A 24193-nucleotide genomic window follows, 5' to 3' on the forward strand; every position below is an offset into this window, starting at 1 on the left:
TCTATTTTTGAGACTATTATCCGATCTTAGACTCGAAGAAATCACACAAAATTAGCCTCTAAAATATTTGAATCTGGACCGAATTTTCAAACCGAACCGAAAAGTATACACCCCTAGTACCAATGAGAGTGGTGTTTCTTCACTTTCCTGTTTCAAGTCTAGTATGAGTTTAATGGGGCCAACAATAAATGCTATTTTTGTCACTACTGCTGCATTGACCATCATAGCAATAGCTTCAAGTTCAGACATACATCAGACACAGCTCAATCCAAAAATGTGCCATATCAATATCACGGGATTTATAGGACACAATAATTTCGGATCTGTAATTTACGTAATGTAATGTGTAATTGGCAGCCTAGAATTGGAAGAATCAACTTACAAAATCATCTTAAGAGATATCAATCAATAAGCTGAAAGTCAGAGCAATGAAGCAAATGAATATGACATATATGTAGATGAATAAAAAGTTGAATTAAATCACACTTGTAAGTAGTAAGGAATAAAATCTTAAAGCTTTTTTCCATTGATGGTTTCTTTCTGATTAGAATTGGTAATAAGAAGAATGTGTTTGAACTTTGGAGTAAAGATGTGAAAAAGAAACAGAGAAATAGGTGCAATGGATAGAGTGAAAAATGTTGAAGCATAATATATAGAAGATGGGAGAGGAATAACTTTCGCCTTTTTTATCACTATAAATATTAAATTATTTTTAATAAATAAATTTTATTAATTTACGTATATAAATTTAAAAAAAATATAAATTATATTAATTTATGTGTAAATTTTAAAAAATATAAATACAAATTATATATTTTTTATGTATAAAATTTTATAAATATAAGTATAAATTATTATTCACCAAGTGCTAAATAATATTTGTCATGGTCAATTGGCATTGCTCAAAAAATTAATATAACTTGAGCAGTTTCTTGAAAACTTTTCTTTTTTCCTCTAGTGGGTCTAGTATGTAACAAACTATCTTAAAAAAAAAAATCCCAAGAGCAGAATAAGGCGTTAATCTAAACAATTTTTTTTGTGAGGAATGTTCAATGAGCGATAGAATTAGTTGTTTTTGGCTAATATTTTTAATTATTAATTAAATTTTTTTAATTTAATAATTTAATAAAATATTTTTAATTTATATTTTTAAATATTAATAACTAACTGATGAATAAAAATAATAAATTTTATTAGATTTTTAATATTTTTTATTTTTTATTAATGAAAGTGAGAATATAGAAGAGTTTTTATATTATTTATATAAATTAAGAATAAAAAATGATAATTAAATAAAAAATATTTTATTTAAAAATGAAAAATATTGTAAAACAAAAAGAATAAAAGTGACAAGTTAAAAAAAATTAAAAGAATATTTTTTTTAACAAAAAATAATAAAATTAGATATAAGTTTCGATAATGCAATATTTTTCCAAAAAACAAAAACAAAACTTTTCTTGGACTAAATTAAATTAGTTAGTCTTAGCTTATCATACAAGACGAAATTTGTAGGCACTATTTAACATTTTAACATACATATTTAGAAGATTAGCTATATGAATTTGAAGTTAAGAAGGAAGAGAGAAAAAAAAAGATAATTAAAACGGTTGAAGAAGGTATAAAACTAAACTAAACAAATGCATATTATTAGCAAATAGAATATTTTGCCTAAAATAATTTGATTAATCGAGTAGTCAATTAACTTACTTATCTGATCAAGTAAATATTAAAATTTAAATTATGTCTTATAAATAACAACAAATTTTTAAAATAAAACTCAAATCTGTGACGAATTAGTCGAATTAGAAATACTTTGAACGGATAAAAGAGAGAATATTTTGCCTTGTTTCTGTTCCAATACAATGCATATGGGCTCCACAATAAGTATCTGATGCTTTCTTTAGGGGGAGACTCGAGGGAGTGTGAACTACTTCCTTCAGGAATCATATTAGAAACTAAAAATCTTTTAACTAAAAATCAACTAATATTTATTTATTTTTTAAAAAATTTGAAATAAAAATCCAATTTTTATTTTAATATTAATCAATTTTTAAAATTATTTGTTCCCCTAAATTATAAATCTTAATTTTAAAATTCTAAACTCTTCGTTAAATTCTAGCCATAAACCTTAAGTCCTCCAAAAATGTGAGTTAATAATACAATTTTATAATAAAAAAATTAAATAATATTAACTAATTTAAATTAATCCTGATACTTATTTTCTTAAATGATTATTGGTTAAAAAGAAAACCGAAAAATAACATTAAAGGTGCATTGCTTCCAACTTCAACCCCAGTACTTGGCATGTTGCAGGAAAATGAAGGAAGAAGCACAATCTGACAATTAAGATGTTAAATAATTCTACGTACCAAAATTTGAGCCAAAGAATTCAATAATTCTTATGGAATATCGATATGAAAAGCAACTAAAAATAATATATTCAGCAATTCAGAAATTTTAGAGGAATTATTTTTTCTGAAATTATTCAATAATTAGTGTAGCTTGCACAAAATAAATAATTGGTGTCACATTTTCATTTTGTAATTTACAACATTTTATTTTTCTTCTAACCAAAGGATCTATATTGATTAAAATAACAGAGTGACCAAAATGCCTCATAAACAAAGTATAGTTAAGGGTAAAGCCCAAAGTCTATGGGCCTGGATCCTTATCATCAAGTTCTCTTTCTTTTTACTTTTCTCAAATTTTCATGTTACATTTAATTACCTATTTTTTTATTTTTCACAATATTTTTTGACTTAACAGGTCAAAAGACTAATTTTTAATAGATTCGAATTTTTGTTAAGAGTTTGTAATTAGTCAATAAATTACTATATGCACGAGGAAGATTTGAACTTTTTATATTTATTTAAACAAACTAGTGAGTTAACTACTAGACAGATTCAAATAATAAATTGTTAACCAAGGAACAAAGATAAAAAATAAAAAAAGATCTACCATATTCAGAAAAAGAACAACATATAATTACAGAGGATATGGTATCTTCTGTTTCTTGTCTAGCCAAAAGGAAATTTTATTTATTTATTTGGTGATGAAGCCAAAAGTAAAAATAAGATAGCTTGTTTGTACAATTAGCTTAATAAGTTGATGGCTTTTTTTGGGTGCAAACTAATTATTTTACTTAAGCTATGTGTTTGCACAATTAGATTAAGCTCATATTTTGTTGGTAACTAACTTTAATAAAGGTTTAATCATGATTGAAGATTGAGCAGTGAAAAAGGTGCTAGGTTGGGACCAACCAAACCATAGAGACCCTCTTACAAACAATCATGTTAACAATGTTATATATTATTATTATTATTATTATTATTATTATTATTATTATTATTATTATTATAAAGTAGCTAGGCTTGTTAGAGTTGCTATGTTAGGCTAAACCCACTCCAATTCCAACATCATTATCACCATCCCTCTCTCTTTCTCTCTTTCACACACATTTTTTCTTCTTATTTATTTATTTTTTTCAAACAACATTGACATTCATGTATTTGAAATATTATTGACATTGACATAGTATAGAAATATACATCACAATGAATTGAATTGTATACAAATAAAGCTTCTGTTATTATCCCAAAAAGACTACAACACTCTGAAAAATCTGTTACTATACATGTGTTGGTGTCATGAATCATCAATAGCAAGGAATAAGGAAATGTTTCCTTAAATGAACTAATGCAATTATAAGACAATAGTTAATTTAATGTTAAGAATATAAATCTGATGAAGAAATATGATTCAAAACAAGATCACATGCTGCATTAACAAGTTAGTACAATGATCATAAAGTCCTTGTGTATATTCATCAAAGGCTCTCTTCTTCATAAGAAAAACTCAACTCCAGAATCTAACTGCTTTACATTTGTTTCATGGATGATAGAAAGAAACAAAACTAAATTAAAACAACCTCAAAATCCATGTCACCATTGAAGCTAATTAGAAGCAATAGGTTCAATGTCTTTTAGAAGTCCAACAATCTGCTGCATTGTTGGTCGCTTGGCCGGCAAGTCAGCAGTGCAAAGATAACCAATCTTGAGAGCCTCCTCCATTTGTTCATCTACTCCTGTGTCCCTAATCTTTGGATCAATTGCTATTGAAGCTTGATTCTTTCTAACTAGTCCTCTCACCCAGCTAACCAAAGTTGATTCCTTGTCATCAGGGTAAGCATCTCCGGCCGGCTTCTTTCCGGTTACTAGCTCAAAGAGCACAACTCCATAACAATATACATCAGATTTCGTGGTTGGTGACTCGAATTCTTGTTGGGAAAACTCCGGCGGAACATAACCAGAGGAACCAAGAGCAATCTCCTCGTCCAAGCCGCTTCCAAAGATCTTAGCCAGGCCGAAATCAGACAGCCTGGGCTCGAGATCATAGTCCAAATAAACACTGCTGGCCTTGACTGCTCTATGAATGATTGGAGGAGAGCATCCATGGTGCAAGAAAGCGAGAGCTCGAGCGGTTCCAAGGGCGATTTTGTGACGAAATCTCCAAGTTGTGAGCAATCCTTCAGAGCCAGCATTCTGAATTCCATTGTTGTCAGATTCATCCCATGTATCTGTGCTCCAATCATCAGTGCTTTGCACACCAAGTGGCAAGTCATATAGCAGATTTTGCAGGTTTCCATTCTCCATGTAATCATATATAGCAATCCTCTGATCCCCTGCTACACAATATCCAGTTAAAGGAACAAGATTGGGATGCTTGATTCTGCCAAGAAACTCAAGCTCTCTAGCCACTTCTTGATCTGTCAATGTAGAACCAACCACCAAAACTTTAACTGCCACATGAATACCACCAGGAAGAAAGCCTCTATAGACCGGACCGAATTTTCCTTCGGCCAAAAGAGTACCTCGGTCGAAATTTGAAGTTGCAGCCAGTAAGTCTGCAAATGTAATGTTCAACAAAGGCTTCTCAAAGATTACGACCGGAACTGATGTTGCCTGCTTAACATCAGCCACCCAGGTTGTTGAATCAGTCTGGAATGAGAAAGGCCCGGAAATGTTCTGTTCTTCTTTGTATGAAGTTTGTTTAACTTGCCACATTTTCGATTTCCTTCGGCAGCCGAATGCTAAGAACAACAGGCCAGCAAGCATGAAGATCATTGAGAAGGTTAACACCAATGCTAGCTTCATTCCCTTGTTGTGTCCATTGTTCTTTCTCCTGAAGAAATGTGGGTCTGCAGCAATTGGACAACTGTTCACTGATCCAAAGAATGCTGATTCAAGAACATCAGGGTGAATGTCTGAAGCACACAGTGTTAAGTTATTGTAAGAGAAGTTGTATCTCTCCATGAATGGTAGTTTCCCCAAGACAGACAAAGGGATTGTTCCACTCAAGGTGTTGTTTGAAAGGTCAAGAATTTGGAGGTGTTTGTTCCTCAAAATTGGAACTTTACCAGCAAGATGATTCATAGAAAGATCAAGAACATTGAGATTACTCAGTTTTGAGATTTCATCAGGGATTAGGCCTACAAGATTGGTTTTGGACAAGTTCAGATACTCCAATCCTTGGAGCTTTTCAATCTTTGTTGGGAATTTCTGTTTGGAGAATCTGTTGTGTGCAAGATTGAGGTGCTTTAGATTCAACAAGGACTCACTCAAACTCAACAAGTTCTGGAAAATTTCACCACTTAGCTGATTCCCTGACAAATCAAGATAAACCAAATGAGACCAGTTGTAGTATTGTACCTGTGAAATGTGGCCTTGAAATTGGTTTCTGCTTAGGTCCAATACCTCCAACTTTTCCTGAAACACACCCATGATAGAACCCTGAAAGGAATTTCCAGATATATTGAGACTTAAAATGGAATTGAAACCTGAAATATCCAAGATTCGGCCATCTATATCATTGGCAGCAAGGTTCAAGTTCTTGAGCTTGGGAAAAGCAGCACCAAAACCATTTGGAAGTGTTCCATTCAATTGATTTGATGAGAGATCAATTGAAACCAGGGACTGGCACTTGAGAATCCCAGAAGGAATGCTTCTTGAGAATTTGTTATGGTCAAGTTTGAGGATTCTCAAACTCATAAGGGATCCAATAGCTTCTGGTATTTCTTCAGTGAAGTTGTTGCTTGACAAGTCAATGGTTTCAAGCATACCAAAGTTGCCAATGTTGTTGGTCAATGAACCTGAAATCTGATTGGTGGAGAGGTTGAGGCTCTTGATAGAGCTTAAACTCCAAAAATCTGAAGGCAAAGTTGTGATCTTGTTGCAGCTAAGATCCAAAGTTTGAAGCTTGCTCAGCTTGCCTATGGTGTTATCAGGAATAGTTCCAGAGAGGCCTAAACCTGAAAAGTTTAACTCAACAACATGTTCTTTGTTGTTGTCACAGAAAACTCCTTGCCATGAACACACTGAAGCTGAGAAATTGTAGGAGGAAAAAGAAGAAGAATTGGAAACCATTTTCTTCAAGAACTCAGACACATAGAACTCATCAGTGTTTGGTTGCTGAGAAGCCAAATGCTTGAACAAGAGTCCCAAAATTAGAACAGTGCCAATCACTCCCAAACCCATCTGACAAATGATTCAGAACAAGAAAAAGAAAAACAACAACCAACCCCAGAACCTCCACAACCACAGGGAAAATCAAATACTACAAAACTAGCATCACCATTTTATTGATAGATGATGAAAAACTCTTCCTATAGAAGCTAGAAATTCTTTCATGCATGCCAAATCTACTTGAACTTAATTAACAGAATATTACAGAAAATGAAATCTCAGTTGACAAAAACTAAGGATAAGTAGCTGAGGGAGTTAAAAAAAAAAAAAGCACTAAACTTTAAAAAGAATAAATAATCTTTAGGGTGATTTTTGCTAGAAGAAATGGTGTGGAGTAGAAGAGGAGAATGTGAACAAGTGTTGGCTGGATTTGGAGATCCTAGAATACCAACAAAAAGAAAAAAGGTCATATAAAGAAACAACTGATGCAAGAAGCAAAACTAAAACCAAAACTATGTTGTCTTTGTCTGAACTCTTAGATTGTTGAAAAGTTGTGATTCTTTCTTCCTTAACTTCTATCTATGTGGCAGAGCAACTTTTTGGCTACAAAACTTTCTCTTCCCTCTATTTTTTTTTTCACCCTTTAAAGTGGAAAATGCAGATCAGAGTAAGAACCAAGGAAGGGAAAAAAGAAAGTGAAAAAGTGAAGAGCAATGAGGGAGTGTAGTGGAGCTGGTTTGAGGATTCATAAATGGGAAGAAGAGAAGGGAAGTGAAGGTTGTTGAAAGCTGAAAGGTGAATATATCTAACATTTCTTGGTGGGAATTCAATGATTCTTAATTGAATGATCATCATGTCTATTATTAGTATCACCATCTTTTTCTTATTAGTCTCATTGGAAAATATGGAAAAAAATTATTCTGTTTTTATGGAATTTATGGGAAAGGGAAACCATGACTTTTTAAATTCTTTTTATAGGATTTAACTAACTAACATATACCTTAATAGTATTAATTGAAAAACTTTTATGGAGAATATATATAATGTTTAAGTTTATTATATATTTATGAGTAAAGTGATAAATAAATTCCTAAAAATTTAGGTTTTGAACAGATTAGTCACTAAAAAATACTAATAAAATCTTTTATATTATTTTAATTTAAAGATAGTGTGTATTTTAGAAGATTTTATTAGTATTTTTTTAGAAATTAATTTATTCAAAATATAAATTTTTAAAAGTTTATTTGTCACTTTATTCTATGTTTATTAGAATAAAAATTTTAAAATTTGTTCTTAATAAGAATAATAATAATAATAATTTCAATATGTATTATTTAACTAAATTCTGGTTTATATAATAATAATTATTATATCTTTAAAAAAAACTCATTTTGGTGATTGACCCTCAAAACAAGGCAATATCCAGCTAACAGAGTAAAACACGATGACTGCAACCTGGGAAATAAGACTTTTTGTTTTTCATCATATCAATTTTATTTCTTCATAATAATATGTGCTTACAAAATTTAAGATCGTGTTTTTAGTATTTTAACTAGAGTTCTTTTTTTTTTTGGTGACTTAACTAGAGTTCATTTGTTAATGAACACGTTATTTTTAGATATTCAAGTAAAAAATACATTTTAAAAATATTAGTGAGTTTGATTTCATTGTTATTATTTAGAGTATTTGATTAAAAAGAAATAACAGAATTTTTAAGAATCAAGAATTAGGTGTTAGTTGTAGGAGTAGTCAACAGGTCGATTAAGAGTTACAAAAAGTAGAGTGGTATTTGATCTTTTAGGTTGTTGATGACTTTTGTCGACGATTATTAGGAATTTGTTTATTTTATCTGTTTAGTATTTTTTTGTTGAAAAGTTAATATTTCATCTTGTTGTGTTAAGCTTTTTATTTTAAAAAAAAAATATTTCTGCCACTGTTCATAGGACTTCATTAAGGATTCCCTAATCACACAAGTTGCTTTTTTTTCGATCTTTTTTCATTCTGTTTTTCATGTTATTTTTTTGTCTACGATATTTTTTAGTTTGACGGATTAAGAATTAATTCGTTGATGATCTAAATTTTATTTAAAAATCTATCGTCGTTGACCAATAAATTATTACATGCATAAGACAAGATTCGAACATTCGATATTTATTTAAACGAACGAATAAATTCGATCATTCCAAATTGATTTGCTTTTCATGTTCATGAAAGTTACAAGATGTGGATCTTTGTTGTGCAATTAAATTAATGTCGTTACATACACAACCAAGCTCTCTTTTGGTTGTTACTAACATTTAACTACATGTTGGAGGTGTCCCAACCTACATTATTCCACCCACAAAAACATTGAAAAAAAAGAAAAAGAAAAAGAATATTAATGTTTCCATTGATAATGATCATTCCATTGGAGCAGCTGGATTCTTTTTTGTGTGTTTTATTTGACTTTGAAAATTGAAACATAGAAAACAAGGTTCCTTTGTCACCTATTTTCCAAATCAGTCCTTTTCTCAAGCTTAATTATTCTCACTAGATCATAATAATCAATTAAATTATGTTTCATTATTTACAACAACAATAAAATTTTGTTCCAAATTACGTAAATTAAATGTAAATTAAATAACACAGACGAAACGCAGACGGAACTGTTACCAGAAAACACAAACGGAACTGTCACGAAAGAACACAGATGGAACTGCCACGAGAGAACGCAGATAGAACCGGCAAAAGAGAGCGAAAATTATATGATTTCTTCATGAGAATAGGTAAGACAGCGGATGACAATGGTGTTTGATCATTCGACTCGAAAAAAACACAAGACAGAGAAAATAGGCTAGTCGGTGAGGTAAAAAAGTATCAAAGGAATAACAAAAGAGAAAGAAGAATGACATAAAAAAAATGTAAAAACCACAATGATTTCACCGCAAATAAAACAACCTATTCTCCTCAAGGAGGATACTATGGCTCTGATACCATGTTAGAAATAATAGACTGGACTAGAGAAAAGATTTGTGTATTATTGACTGTATTCAAATTGTTTACTCAAATTGTCTATTCAAGTTGTATATATATAAATTTTTTTTAACCATATCGTATATAAAAAAAAGTTTTTCTATATCTTTTATCTCTCTTTTATTTGATCTGTCATTTTAAATAATGTTATTTGAACTTATATTCACTTTATTTTATAATGAACTAATTTTATTCTCCTATTAAACATAGAATATAAACCCAACCTGATAAGTATCTAAAAACAATTTCTATAAGACAGTAAACATAATAATGCGGGCCATTTGTAAGTGTAAAAGGATATAGTCTAAGGTATACGAGGTGGACCCCTCTTAATTAGTAGCAATAGAGGTGGACCATTATTCTTGGTTTTGAGAACCTGAAACAGTTAAACAATACTACTAATTATCAAATATTATATTAATGCTCTAAAAATCGGAGAGATTATTAAATCGTTTTAATTATTGATTTACTAATTCAGTAATTTTTAGAATAATAACTTTTAAAATAGTCATTTTTATTGATAAATCAAATTATAAATTTTTTGTTTAAGGTCAAATTGATTCAACCAATTCTATGATACACGAACATTAATATAAACACAGGATAGGATACGATACGATACAGAATACGTGAATACGCGAATTTTAAAATTTTACATGACACGAAGATATACATACATATAAAATAATAAAATATTTTTTAGATAAATAATAATAATATTTTAATATTTTATTTATATTAAAATATAAATTAATTTTTTAATTATTCTTAATGTCTTATTTTAATTATATTAAGTATTTAAAATATTTTTTATTTTAATAAATAATAATATATCTAAATTTATTTTAAAAACATATATTAAGAATAAGACTAGACACGCTGATACGTGATGGTATTTACGTGTGTCTAGACATGTTTGGAAAAGAATTTTTTATTTTCTATTTTTTATTAAAACACGGTTGGACACCGTAGACACACGCGTCGGACGAATGTCGATAAATATCGTATCTAAAATATATTCGATACACTGACACAACAACTCAACAAAATATCCGTATGAAATACTACCGATCAATCCAATTTTCAAAACCATACTAAATATTAATCCATTCTCACCTGGAGTTTTGAGCAATATTGTCTTACAATTATCATGTGAATATAGATATCCAAAAGGACCCTATGTTATCTTGTTTATTATGTTATTAACATTCACCCTAGCTGCATCCTAATTAATGATTTATTTTTTTTCCTTCCCTAATCCCCACCATATGTTTATTGTTAATCAGATTTTGTCTAGTGACCCTAGTGGTACTACTTTTGACTATATATATAGATAGTATTATTTTATTTTTGTATAAAATCTTAGTTGTACTGTATGTTCTACCTTTTTGGCCCACTATCCCTTTACTTCTTAATTTCACCAACATTATTTTGAATCTTTGATTGGAGAAATTGTAGTATCTAAAACATGAAATTTTCAATGTCTAACACTAACACTATTTGTTTGCTGTATGCACATGGCAAGTTGGCATGCTCATGGAACATGCACATAAAAAAATCAAAATGTGTATATATAATTAAATATAAATAAAGGTCCAAGTTGGGTTGGGCAAGCAAGAATATATATAATGTGACAATGTGTGTGAAAGAGAAAAGAGTGCACTAGGAAAATGAAACTATGGAGGGTCAGTGTCTAATGATTTGCATTGATTAAGGGCTAAAGGGATGAGGGTTTATTAATGAGTAACATGAAATGAGATACTATAAACAAGAGACATATATAATTGCTATGAATAATAATAATAATAATAACATGCCCACTAATGGGGACACTTGTGTGTATTATCCATATTCTTAATCATGCCATCATACTTATACTTCAAACCACGTCAAATAAATTATTTCTTTCTTTTTCTGTATTGGTGGGCCCACTTCATGGACTCATTAGGCCCATCATATATATCAAAAAGAGCACTGATTAATAAGTAATTGTGGAACCAACTTGCGTTGGTCGAGTGGTTACCTCATTTAGATCTTTAATCTGTCGAGTTGGAGAATACCGTGAACAAAAAAAAAATAAGTATTGAAGTTTAAATTCTGTCTTGTACATATATTAATTTATTAGTCAATAGTAAATTTTTAAATGAAGTTTCGATTCACGACGGATTAGTTATTGATATGCTGAACATATATGTAAAATATTTATGTAAATAAGTTTGGTTATTTTTGTAATTATCTCAATTTTAATTATGTTTATGTATTATTAACTTTGATGTACAATTTTAAAATTTACTATATTAAATAAAAGAGAGATATTTTGTATAGCTTTAATACCCTAATAATAATAGACAAATAAGCATCTACTTGTTGAAGGAATTTAAAATAAGTATATAAAATACTTAAATATATATATATATATATATTAATATTTCTTATCATCATGCTCCTCAGAAACTCAATCTAGATCCAATCCAAGAGTGCCTTTGTAAGCAATGCAATCCCATGAAACATAGTGTTCATCATTTCATTGATACTCTTTTTTCCATGTAACAAATATGTGCATGTACTAAGTAAACTAATTACCTTTTATAACAAGTAGTAATTACTTTATTAAATAAAATACATGGATAACCTTTATTTTTTCCTTTTTAATCAATACAACTTAAGGTTTACTTATTATAAGTATAACAGGTAATTTACTTGGTCCATACGTGTGTATATGTGATTGTATCATTTCAGTGTGTGAGAGATCATAGTGTTGTGAGGATTACCCTAATTTTTCATATTAATAAAATAAAATAAAATAAAATGAATCATGATACTTAATTATTTCTTTGTGAAAATCTTGAATGAAGTACATTTTGGAATTTGGAGTATATGAGAAGGTTCTAATACTTGAGATCATCACTTTCCACTATCCGATCCTCAAACATCATATCACCACATTAAGAGAAAATTGAAGCAACCTATTCGTGCAGAAATTATGAGAAATCATAGGAAGTCATTTTGATTAAATAAAACTTAATAAATCAAATTATAAATGAAGAACTGACACATATATATTATATTATATTATATTATAGTAGTTATTAGCTGTTGAGTTTGTGTATTTATTTATTATCTCTTTGAACAAACGTTATTTACTTATGAATTATTTAGTAATTCAAGACGGTGATTTTATAAATGTCCCAAATGCTTAATTTTAAAGCTATAAGAAAATTATACAAGCTAAGTTCTTAAGATGGATTTCAATTTTTTTTTTAAAGAAGTTTCCATGTTCAATACTAGTGTTAATATTTGTTGAGTATTAGAATAATAAAGACGTGGATACAAAGACATATATATATACAAAAACACAGATGCGATTGAATACATACAACTTGTTTGGTTCTTGAGACATTAATTAGAAAACATTAACATATTTGTCATTTAAAATTAATTTTACTCCTAATAATAAAAATTTTGAAGGAATAAAATTATAATAATAAATTATGTTTTATAATTAATATTTATAATTTCACTTTCTGAGAATACACTAAACATATGTATTTTATATGTCATTATGTCTTACGTAATCACATATGAATTACTAAACAAATAACATGAATAACAACCACACTCGGCCATTGTTATCACCGATACCAATTTTTTCTTTTTGTTATCTTCAAATAGTTAATATGTGGAACAAAAGCACAATTACTGAAGGTAAATTTAAACACTAAAAAAATTAATAGTCAAATTAATTTCTAAAAAATAGATATTTTTTAAATTTGTGTTTTGAAAGATTTTATTATTAATCTTTTAAAAATTACAAATTAATCATATTTGTCTTTCAATTATTTCATTAATAATTTCGGTTAACGACTAATAATGTAAAATGTTAACTGATTATAGCATACATAACATCTAACATGTCCAATTAGATGCTTATTAAATATATTTGTTAAAATCTATTAGTTTAATCATTATGTCATATTGAAAAATAGTTTATATAATTGAAGAAATCGACTAAAGTAATAAATTTTTATAAATATATATGGTTAATATCAAATTAAACATGTTAAATGTCATGTAAAATATTAATTAATATTTTACACCATTAATCATTACGAAAATTATTAATACGATTAATTTGTAAACAAATAAAAAAATGTCCTATGTTTGAAGACTAAAACTCAAGTAATGATGTAACAAAGTTACAAAGATTCAAGGATAGAGTGAGTCCTAAAAGAAGCAGTAGTTGGGGTCATAATAAAGATCAAAGAGAGGAGCCCTAAAATAAACCTGAGGAAAAAACAGTGTCCAGAAGACAGTTGAGTTATTTACATTAAATGAGATGACAGATTGAGGCAACAAAATTGGGACAAGTAGAGTCCTTAATGGAGAGGTCAACGTCCTTAGAGAAGGACATACATGTGACATATCAGCCAATTGTAATAATTCCACTTCAGATACCTTTCAATTTTTCGGTGCTTTCTATTAATGCAATCTTGTTTCATCTTCTGGTAGTTTTCTGATGCACTTGGATCTTAGTTACGCCTTCAAAATTCCTTATGGATAGCACAAGAAAATTGTTACGATATTAAATGTGAATTAGAATAATGAAATACTTTTTCTTTTGAAGAAAGTGAACTCAAGACAATAAAGTGGAGTAAGTATAAACAATAAAAAAGTCAAAAAAATACATAATTATATGATAGAATTTGTTGTCATTTCTGACATTGCTATCAACAACCAAACGGATCTACGCCACACCATTCCTTATAACTCAGAAACGACTTATTCTTGATTCCATCAACACCTGTCTCCAATCTCTGAAAAATTATGCTATTCCTTTCTAACCAAATGTTTTAAATAACTGCAAAGAATCCTATCAGCCACCTCTTTCTCTCAGAATTATGATCAGACATTTTAATCCAACTCTCAAACAGTTCTTTGACAATCTCCGAAATAGTCCAAGCTCTATCTGCACCCGTTAACCAAGCACATCACACCTACCAAGTAAATTCACAACTAAGAAACAAATGGTGCACAAATTCTATTTCTTTTTTACCCAAAACACAAATATTATCGCTATGATGTATGATTCCTAGCCTACTTAGTGTGTGTTTGGATTACAGTTTGCAAACTGAAGTTTGAATAAAATTGATTTTGTAAAATTGATTTTGATTAAAAGTGAGTTAGTATTAACGTGATTTATGTTTGGCAATTTTTATTCAAAATGGATTATAGTAAACTAAATATTGTTTGGATTACATTATTCAAAATCATTTTTAGGTGAAAAATTACAGAAAAGGACATGAATTTAAATAATTATTTTATATTATCTTATAATTTTATTTTAAATATTTAAATAAATTTTAATATTTTTTTAGTACTCTCAATATTCTTTAGTACTCTAATAGGATTAATAGAATCATAATACAAAGTAAAAAAATATTCCATGTATAAAAGAAATAATAATAACAGTAAGAAAACTCATATAAACAAAAAAAAACAGAAGTTTTATAAAAAACAATAATATGCATAAGAGAGTATTAGAAAAAATATTATAAAAAAAACAAACATATAAATAATGAAGGACATAATTGGTACATAGAACATATTTTTTAATCCAACGTGAAAAGCTAAACGGAAAAGCTAGAATTTATAGCTTTTGGTAAACCTGGGTTGAACATAGAAATCACTTCTGCGTTTAAAGTACAAAGATGTTGCCAAACACAAAAATGAAGCGTTCAAGAAGCTCAAACGCACTTTTCTCTTCTCCAACGCAAATCCAAACACACCCTTAGCCTCTCTTTAGTGTTGATCCTGCCTATTAGGACAAACCACGCAAAAAGCTCTACTTTTGGAGGAACCAATCCTCTCCAAATTGCACTAGTGAAGCTGTACCTTGTGATATCTTCTGGAAAAGTCTCACTTGCACAAAAGATTTTGTAGAATAGATACCTGTTTTTATTAAATTTCGATACAATTGTATCATCTCTACTAGGCGACATTCGTACTAGTCGCAACCGGTCATGAAGTTGATTGAGCAACTCAAGTTTCCATTAGAATAACTCTCTACTTCACTGAAAGTTTCACACCCATTCTATCCCATCCCAGAACCGACAATCCCCTACGATAGATCCTTGTTGATTTGAAACAGAGAAGAGTCGCAGAAAACTATCTTTCAACGGTCCCCTTTGAAGCCAATCATCCTCCCAAAAACAAATACGTCTGCCATTTTTCACATCCATAGCCAATCTACTGATCATCATATCTCTCACATGTGACTCTTTAATATTAAGCTGACAAATGTCTTTTCACGGGCCACTCATCGGCGAAGCCACCATCTGCATCGTCACCAACTTCGCAATCTCCGGCAGTTTCACACCCAGTAATTGCTTACAGAAAGATTCAAAGGATTACAAGAACATACAACCTTCTTCCACAGCGGACAATCTTTCTTTAAAAAACGCTACTACCATTTAAACAGAAGCACCATATTCTTGAACGCATCCCCCACTCCTAATCTGCCTAACTTTTTTGGGGCTTACACCATCTTTCATTTCACAAGTGATATACCGTTATTTTTATTTTTTTACTCTACAAAAATTTTTTTTCTGTAGTTCGATTATCTTTTCTGCCATTATTTTTGACATTTTGTACAAATTTAAATAGTAAATCGGATGAATTAAGATATTTTAGTAGGAATGAAAAAGATTTTTTTATGGGAGCAAAAAATGAGTATTTCCGATAACGTCGGGAAGAGAACATAATTTTTATCAAATGTTCAAATGCATTAAAACCTCGAATTCGCAAGACTTATTGCCTCATTAAAAAGGGCTTTTTGCTCCAACAAAAAGAGCTTTTTGCCCCCACTAAGAAGGCTTTTTGTCCATACTGAATTGCATGATTTCCTACATGTGTAAATCACATGATTAGAATCATTTCATAATATATGTTATGTAACTACTCATTCTAAAAATTTAAGTCGAGAAGGTAACATATACATGATTTTTTTATATTTATAAGTTTAATTTATTTTCAATATATATTTATATTTTAATATATATTTTATATTAGTGACTAATTTTAGTGACTAATTTTTATATACACTTAGCATAACTCTTAAATTTTTTAGCCTGTTTGTTATTTATAAATTCAATTAAATGGATTAGTGTATAAAAACTTAAAACCCATCCTTGCAATAGAATCACCACTAATATTTAGCACACTATCGTCATCGATATGTTCGTCAGGCTTCAATGTTTGGAATATTACAGCACCTTTCAAATTGGGAAGCTAATATTATGAGGGCAAAATGAAAAATTACTAGGCTCAATTAACTAGAGCCAATTATTTTTTTTCAAAAAGTAAAATATTTAAAGTAAATGATCATAACTGATGGTGATTTGCTAAATTATGTTGAGGTGTTTTTTATTCCTGTTCTTCTAGAAGCTTCGGAGGTGTTTTTTATTCGGAGGGTCCACGGGCCCAAAGTTTTTTATAAAATTTTTTAGTGACGCTAGAAGGAGGGCTTGAACCTCCGACCTTGTGGTTAACAGCCACACACTCTAACCAACTGAGCTATTCCAGCTTACATGTATGAGTTTTGAATATTAATGAAATTTTTGCAATGTTAATTGGGCTTTTTTTCTTATCAGCAAAAAGAAAGTGCATGCCTTTTATAATATGCTTAATATATCATAAAAAAATAATATGCTTAATATATATTTTTAGTTCACACAATAGCAAAATTTTTTTTTACAAAAATAAAATTCGAATTCGTGATTTTTAGGTGAGTATGAGGAGACAATATCACTTAAATTATAACTCGTTGACAGCAAAACCCTTATTAATATGTATAAATCTATGAATATCTAATAAATTTATGAAGAGACAATAATGTTACTTAAATTATTGTTCTTGTCCATGCTAAATTGTATGCTCTCATACATGTGTAAATCACATTATTAGAATCATTTCATAGTATATACATTCATGATGATATGAAATTACTCATCCAAAAAATTTAAACGGATAAAAAGAAACAACATGAAATAGTTATATTCTACTACTTGTACAAGACAAATCAACTTTGCTCAACCTTTAATATTATTTAATTATTTTTTAAAAAAAATCATATTCCTATTTTTTAAATACATATTTATAATTAAATTTAATTTAAATTTTAAAAACTTAAATTTCACTAACTTTCTACCCACTTCATATAACACGGTTCAACGTCTGGAATATTACCGCACCTTTCACGAGGCTCAATTAACTAGAGCCAATTATCTCTAACCTTTGTTGGGTAGAAAAGTTTGTTTCAACTTGAAATTTTTTTTTGAGTAAAATAACAAATAAATTTTTAAAAAATTATATTTTAAATAGATTAATCTTAAAAAAAAATAACAATAATCTATTAAAATAGTAAATATAAATACACTATCTTCAAATTAATCATTTATAATTAGAATAAAAAATTTTAATTTAAATTATCTTATCCACATTTGTTATCTTAAAAGACTTTATTAATATTTTTTTTAAAGACTAATCTTCAAAAATTTATTTATCAATTTACTCTTTTTTTTTAAAAAAAAAAATTTCCACCTTTACATTTTCTTTTCCCAAAAAGTAAAATATTTGAAGTAAATGATCATAACTGATAGTGATTTGCTAAATTATTAATCACAAACTATTGGTAACAAAGAATCTACGAATACAGAAAGAGTTGGCAACATGAGTCTCTTGACAAATATAACAATCAAAATTTCTGGGCTACAACATGCAGCTACGACAAAAACAATTTGTTCAATTCAGTTCTAGAACATGCAGGTAAGAATTTAGGCTGATATGAGAAATAGGAAACCAACTCTCTGCAGTTCCGCCCCAGGGAAAATAATAGAATCCTGCACACCATTTTTGGACATTGTGCATCAAAATTTTGTACTGATGAGAAAAATAAGAAGGTAGGGGATCTCTCCACTCCAATACCCTCAGCGCAGAGGAATTGATAATTGCTACAAGCCAACACAAGATCTAAGGCAAAGACATCATATCCTGAATGGCAGGTTCCCTGAGCTAGATTGGTCCAACTTGGCCTTTTTTGACTTTGACTTCTCGGTAGCAATTTCTTGGAAAAGATTTGGGCCACCAAAGCTGGGCTTGTTGCTCCTCAACTTCTTTCTTTTCCCCTTATCATATTCTTCATCCCTACAATCCAAAAAAGAGGAATAATATATCATATTCTTCATCCTAACAAGTCAAACTATCAATTTCTTACAACTGAGGCTTTGGTTGAGTGACTAGATATGGTGTCTCTTAATATGTTGCACCCAGGTTTGAATCTTTGCGATAGTCAAATAGTAGATAGAACCCTTAAATGTGTCTGTGTATGTGTGATGTAATGCCTAGGATTAGGAGCTGTTCAATATATCCGATAAAAAAAAACTATCAATTTCTTGAACTCATGTGATTAGGGAAAATGTTTCTTCCAGAAGTTAGTTGATTATCACACAATACCCATGCTAATACACAGGAGTTATCAATAACAAAGGAAAATGCAGCAGCATTTATCTGAGCTCACCATTCATCTCCGACATATCCGATGGTGACAGGATTATTGTTTCTTGACTCCAACAACTGAGATCGAGGCAATTCTACATCATCCCACCGTGCAACTGTGCACAAATAATGAACAAACATGTCATATTCAGCACGAACTTGACAATGAAAGGACAAGGTAGAAGGAAACACTTTTTGTTTTGTGGGTTACAAATTTAAAATTTACATGGCATTCAATGTAGAAATGAAATATTGGCATTCCAAACCACTTTCGGAGTGAACTATCCCATTAATACATACAGTAATTGAAAAAAATGTGGCTAGCTTAAAGCACTCTCAACTAATATGGATATCATGATCACTAAATTTGATTCAAACACGAGAATAGCAAAAAAAAATTATAAAAAAATACAGCACCCAAAAAACAAAATACAGACCCACACAAAAAAAGGGTTAAAATTCAGAACTCATAATCATTGTAACCGCTGCAACCACCACTACCCACATTGGCGTATGCAGCCGTAGCTATATAAAGGCCTGGCCACATTCATGAAAGACCTAGATAACCATCAACAAGGTTGCATGAACAAAATTAGGGAAGGAAGAGTGGGCACAACACAACTGTCATTCCCCGCAACTTTAACAGGATTCCCAACAGGAGAAAAATGAATATAAACTACCATCCCCAACTACTTCAAAAAGAGGAACATTTAGGCACACAGTATTCTCCTGACTGTTCCTACCTTGCAGGGGATAGTCTATTCTCAACCCACTGTTCGGGAACAAGTAGATGAGTGCAGTGATGCATGTTTCAGAGATACCCCAAAATACATGTTTTATGAAACATGCTATCTTTAGATATTCAAGGAAAGCAGACCATTTTAAACCACTTTGTGCAAGCAGGTGAATTTATGACAACGTAAGTATAGCATCACAAAAAACAAGGCAAAGACATATAAACATAAAACTCTACCATAAACAGGAATGCAGGATGATGAAAAGGAGGGAAATATCAATAGAAACTTACCAACTGTCTCCTCAAGCCCTCGGGAAGGAATACTCATAAATTTATTGTGCATTTTATCCCTTTTACCATCTTGTAGACTATGTACTTGTCTACCTTCAAATTGATTAGTCGCTGAACCACTGGATGATGTATTTCCTCCTTGTGCAGCTGTTGCTAGCACAGCAGAGTTCTGATTGACTCTCCTCTGAAATTCACCTTCAACAAGTTTTTCTATCACAGTGCCATCATCAGATGGCCCAACATTTGATGAGAGTTTATCCATGTTTTTTTTTTTAAGATTGTGGCACTTGCTTCTTCTGTGAATTTTCTTTCTTTTGTGAATTTTCTTCCGTGAGCTTAAAACTGTCATGAGTAGCAAGGATGAACAAATATGCATCCTTAACGGTCGATATTTCAAAAACTTCTTTTTCGGTTTTTTCATGGTCTTTTGATTAACACTCTCTTTAGTCAAGGAGCTATTTGCCGACTCATTAGGAACCAATCCTTGACACCCAATAGAGTTTTTACACTCTATACTAACTGTTGCATCACACATAGAAGCAGCCGTGGAAACTTCAACCTGGATTAAATGAGGGGTTAACACATAAAAACAATTAGGACTTTATACTTGAGGTGCAGCATCAACTTAAAGCCATTATTCTAAACCAAGAGGAAAATTGAGAATGAGAAATGCTAGAGGGTCAAGAATTTGTTGTTTTTGGCCAACAATTAGCTAGCAATATTTAAAAGTATGGGCTAAAAGTATATTACTTGACTAAAGAAAATGGGCTGATGACTAAATGTCTGGGTCAAAGCACAACTCTGCAATTACTTGAAATTATTTACCTTATGAAACTGGGAGCTCCCATTGGTTCTGTGTACTGCAGAAGTCTGTGGACTACTGAAGGTAAGAGCCGACAAAAGAGATTCGTTCTTAACATCTTTCGAAATCACATTCTTGTCGGTATTATCTCCAGCTGGATCAACCAAACTTTTCACACAACTAGGGAGAGAGTTCTCCTTTCTTGAATTATCTAGTGTCGACAAGCATTCATGCTCTAAGCCAACAATGGAGAGCCCTCCTTGTGATCCTTTGTGAGGCTGCTCCTTGGAAGAAGGATCAGATATAGGTTTTTTATTTTGAACAAAGCTTCCTGCTAATGAAGGGCAACTTTTTGGCTGAACCAGACTGTACTTCGTAAAGGAAACAACTGATGAGTCAAAATTTGACATTTTTATCTGAGCTTTAGCATTTAAAGAAGGTTCACAAGATTTATTTTCTGCCAGACCATTGGAAAGTCCCTTCAATACTTGGTTTGCTGCAGCAGAATCCCTATTTCCGTTCTCCTTCTTAATAATATCAACAGATTTCCTAGAAACAATATTTTTTCTATCACGAACATAAAATAACATGTATGCCTGCTGATTCAACACTTCTCGCTCACTGACATTGTATACCTGATGCATTAGTGCGAATGGGTTAAAATGGCAATTCAATGACACAATGTTCATATATGATTGATAGTAGCTCCAAACAACATTCACCAAAACAGCAACTCGCAATTTTTCCTGGACATCTCCGTAGCTTATATTTATTAATTCATCAAGTTTACGTGAATAAAAGAACTAGTACTTATTTATTATCAGCATGCACAACCTGACTCATGCAATTGGATATATTCAGAGTTTCTGCGGAAGATTCTTATGCTCAGCGTTTATTGATTTTCAATAATCAGTGAGAAGACAATAACTTTTGAATATTAAAAACAGAGCACAAGAGGAGATAGATCTTTTAAAAAGTAATGATGCTATTCAAGTTCTAGTTCTGCGAGACAAGATTTATACTTTAATTTTCTTTAGTTTAAAGACACTATATGCTCTTTCGTCCCACCCAAATGGATGAAAGAACAGAAAAAAACAATACCAGAAGAAAAAGAGATAGAAATTTGCAATACCCTATTGTCATCCAAGGTATACCACATGTCATTTGATGTGCGGACATAGCAGTAATAATGTCCAGAATGAGTGCTAGAACCAGAATGAACCAAAACCCCATAGAGAGAGTACTTCACATCTCCTTCCTGCTAAAAAGAAGAAACTTATACACAGATCACATAAGGTGCCTTGTGAACCGTAAGCTGTTTCAGAGCCCTAACTTTCTGCTTGCATCTTTGACAATTGTATTGCCTCTCCCCTCCATCCAACCATTCTGCAGCAGTGAAATTTGCAAGTGCTTTCTGCAATGATTCTGCCTTGAAAATTTTGAGGCTTAGATCTAAGAATGGATCAAACTTGTTGGAGCAAAAGGAACACTGCTGACATTTCACCTAAGAGAAAGCAACCACATAAGTATACGACAATCAGTCATTACAGGGGAAAAAAATTATAGAGCAATATTGTTCTGTACAGATCACAATTTATGGGTTACATATTTACCAGACCATTTCTAAACTCAATTAGTAATGACCTCGCTCACAAAAAATAAACCAGCAGTCAAGAAATCTAACCTGACTTCGCAGATGACCACCAAATATTTTATGAACAAAACTTTTCTCATAAGCACTAGGTGATTCACTTGGTACACCAGAAGGCAGGCAGCATTTATGCATTGACTCAAGTAAGTTGACCATATACTCATGTGCATCCTCCTGCCTTGCATTTTGGAAATTTCGTGATATGCCTGATCTAAGGTTAGGAAGGACAAATTTCACGCTAATATGAAAATAAGTGATACTACTCGGCTAACAAATTATAGCACATCAAGTATGCTTAAGCCAAGAGTTTATTTCCATATACTTAGTGTCAAAAACCAAGTAAAGGAACAAACACACAGTGCACAAAGAGAGAGAAAATAGGAAACAGGATATTTTAGGAAGGCAACCTAATTCTTATCAAATTTCCCAACAAGAAACATGAGGGTGAAAATAAAACAAACATTCTTAACTGCTTATCCATAAACAAACAACTCAAAACATAAGGATACACCGCAGATTCCCAACCAGATCCTCGGGGGATAATGTTCTTCCAGATGCATGCAGTGCACGACTTACATGATTCTGTATTGCACATAGAGCACAAAATCCAGCAACATGGCCTACAATTATGGTAAAACATAATAAGATACTCAACACAACAATGATTTCCTTCACATGCAGACCCATTTTCCAAAACTAAAAAAAATGAAAAAAACGGTAACCATGTTAACTTAATTTAACACCGTAGAGCAAACACCAAAGCAAAAGTGAAACATTAATAAATTATCTGGCATTAACATAACAAGGCAAAGCAACAAACACAAACATAAATAAATAATGGAAATGCAGTAAAGGAGAGCAACTCACATGAACTTTTGTGCTTTCCGCTTTGTAGATATGCAGCCAGAGGCTCTGTATGGGTCAAACACTGCAGCACCGAATTGAGGAAGCAAGTATTTCCAAGATTTCGCAACCCAGCTCCCTGAATTTTTTTCATATAAGAGAAGCTTCATCGTAAAACAGAGCACGGCATAATTCTCAAAATCCATAACAGTGGAAAACGCAGCAAGTGAAAAAAAAAAACTTAAATTCTAACAATAAAAGGACAAAATCACGAAGGAAAAATTAAATAACTACGTATCGTTGATCTGACACCAATTCGCATATCGAAATTTCAGCTGAAGCCAACAAAAAAAATGAAATTCGAGTAACGAGAGGGGAAAATAAAGAAGAAAAAAAAACTCACTATTTTTCGAACGGTGATTCCAAAGCTGAGCTCCGGATCCAGGCCGAACTCGGAGAATTCAGAACCGTCGTGCCTCTTAGCTGGCGTGACAGACATGGCAGAAGAAGGTGTGCCATGTTCCGAGGTGGTAGGATTTAGCGTCTCAATGTGATAATCGGAGGAGAATCCCTTGAAAGGCTTCTTGGCGAGTTGGAACTTAATTTCTCTGTGGAATAGAACAGAGGCGCTGGTGGTTGAAGGATCGAGAGAATTGAGCGTTTCCGCTTGGATCGACGAGGCCTCCACCATTGGTTGAGGTGTTTCTTATTCCTGTTCTTCTAGAAGCTTCGGAGTCGGAATAGAGAGATAAAGAAATCGCGTTCGGTGGTGTGAAGGGGAGAGTGGAAGCGCAGAAGAGAACAACAGAAGCAAAGGGTTTCGGCTTCTGCGAAAGAGGAGTGGC

At 31.2% G+C, this 24193-nt stretch overlaps 2 protein-coding genes and 1 non-coding gene across 4 annotated transcripts; all 3 read right to left on the minus strand.

The window, feature by feature from the left end:
• Nucleotides 1-3757: 3757 nt before the first annotated feature.
• On the minus strand, nucleotides 3758-7336 carry LOC107459185 (probable LRR receptor-like serine/threonine-protein kinase At2g24230). 2 transcript variants are annotated; one of them, XM_052252811.1, is made up of 2 exons: nucleotides 5709-7336; nucleotides 3758-5633 (listed from the first exon to the last, which is right to left on the minus strand). In XM_052252811.1, exons 1-2 carry the CDS (start codon nucleotides 6531-6533, stop codon nucleotides 3954-3956), a joined length of 2505 nt encoding a protein of 834 aa, XP_052108771.1. In that variant the 5' UTR covers nucleotides 6534-7336; the 3' UTR covers nucleotides 3758-3953. The 2 variants fall into 2 exon arrangements, with proteins under 2 accessions (XP_052108771.1, XP_020980339.1); XM_021124680.2 differs by having other exon boundaries at nucleotides 3758-7336.
• Nucleotides 7337-16981: 9645 nt separating this feature from the next.
• On the minus strand, nucleotides 16982-17055 carry TRNAN-GUU (transfer RNA asparagine (anticodon GUU)). Its single transcript has one exon. It is a non-coding gene; the product is annotated as a tRNA-Asn (tRNA).
• A 1065-nt stretch (nucleotides 17056-18120) lies between these two features.
• On the minus strand, nucleotides 18121-24187 carry LOC107460585 (ubiquitin carboxyl-terminal hydrolase 23). The gene is given in 9 exon segments (XM_021124685.2): nucleotides 18121-18674; nucleotides 19048-19141; nucleotides 20053-20611; nucleotides 20878-21489; nucleotides 21987-22358; nucleotides 22539-22711; nucleotides 23015-23125; nucleotides 23373-23487; nucleotides 23752-24187. Coding segments are annotated over 9 exon segments (2484 nt in total). The 5' UTR covers nucleotides 24040-24187; the 3' UTR covers nucleotides 18121-18514.
• Nucleotides 24188-24193: the final 6 nt, after the last annotated feature.

The sequence above is a fragment of the Arachis duranensis genome, chromosome 1, assembly GCF_000817695.3.
Source record: "Arachis duranensis cultivar V14167 chromosome 1, aradu.V14167.gnm2.J7QH, whole genome shotgun sequence".
NCBI classification, from domain to species: domain Eukaryota; kingdom Viridiplantae; phylum Streptophyta; class Magnoliopsida; order Fabales; family Fabaceae; genus Arachis; species Arachis duranensis.

What these genes read in the sequence shown, in the direction of transcription:
- LOC107459185 (XM_021124680.2), bottom strand. Translation starts at nt 6,533, where the DNA reads ATGGGTTTGGGAGTGATTGGCACTGTTCTAATTTTGGGACTCTTGTTC.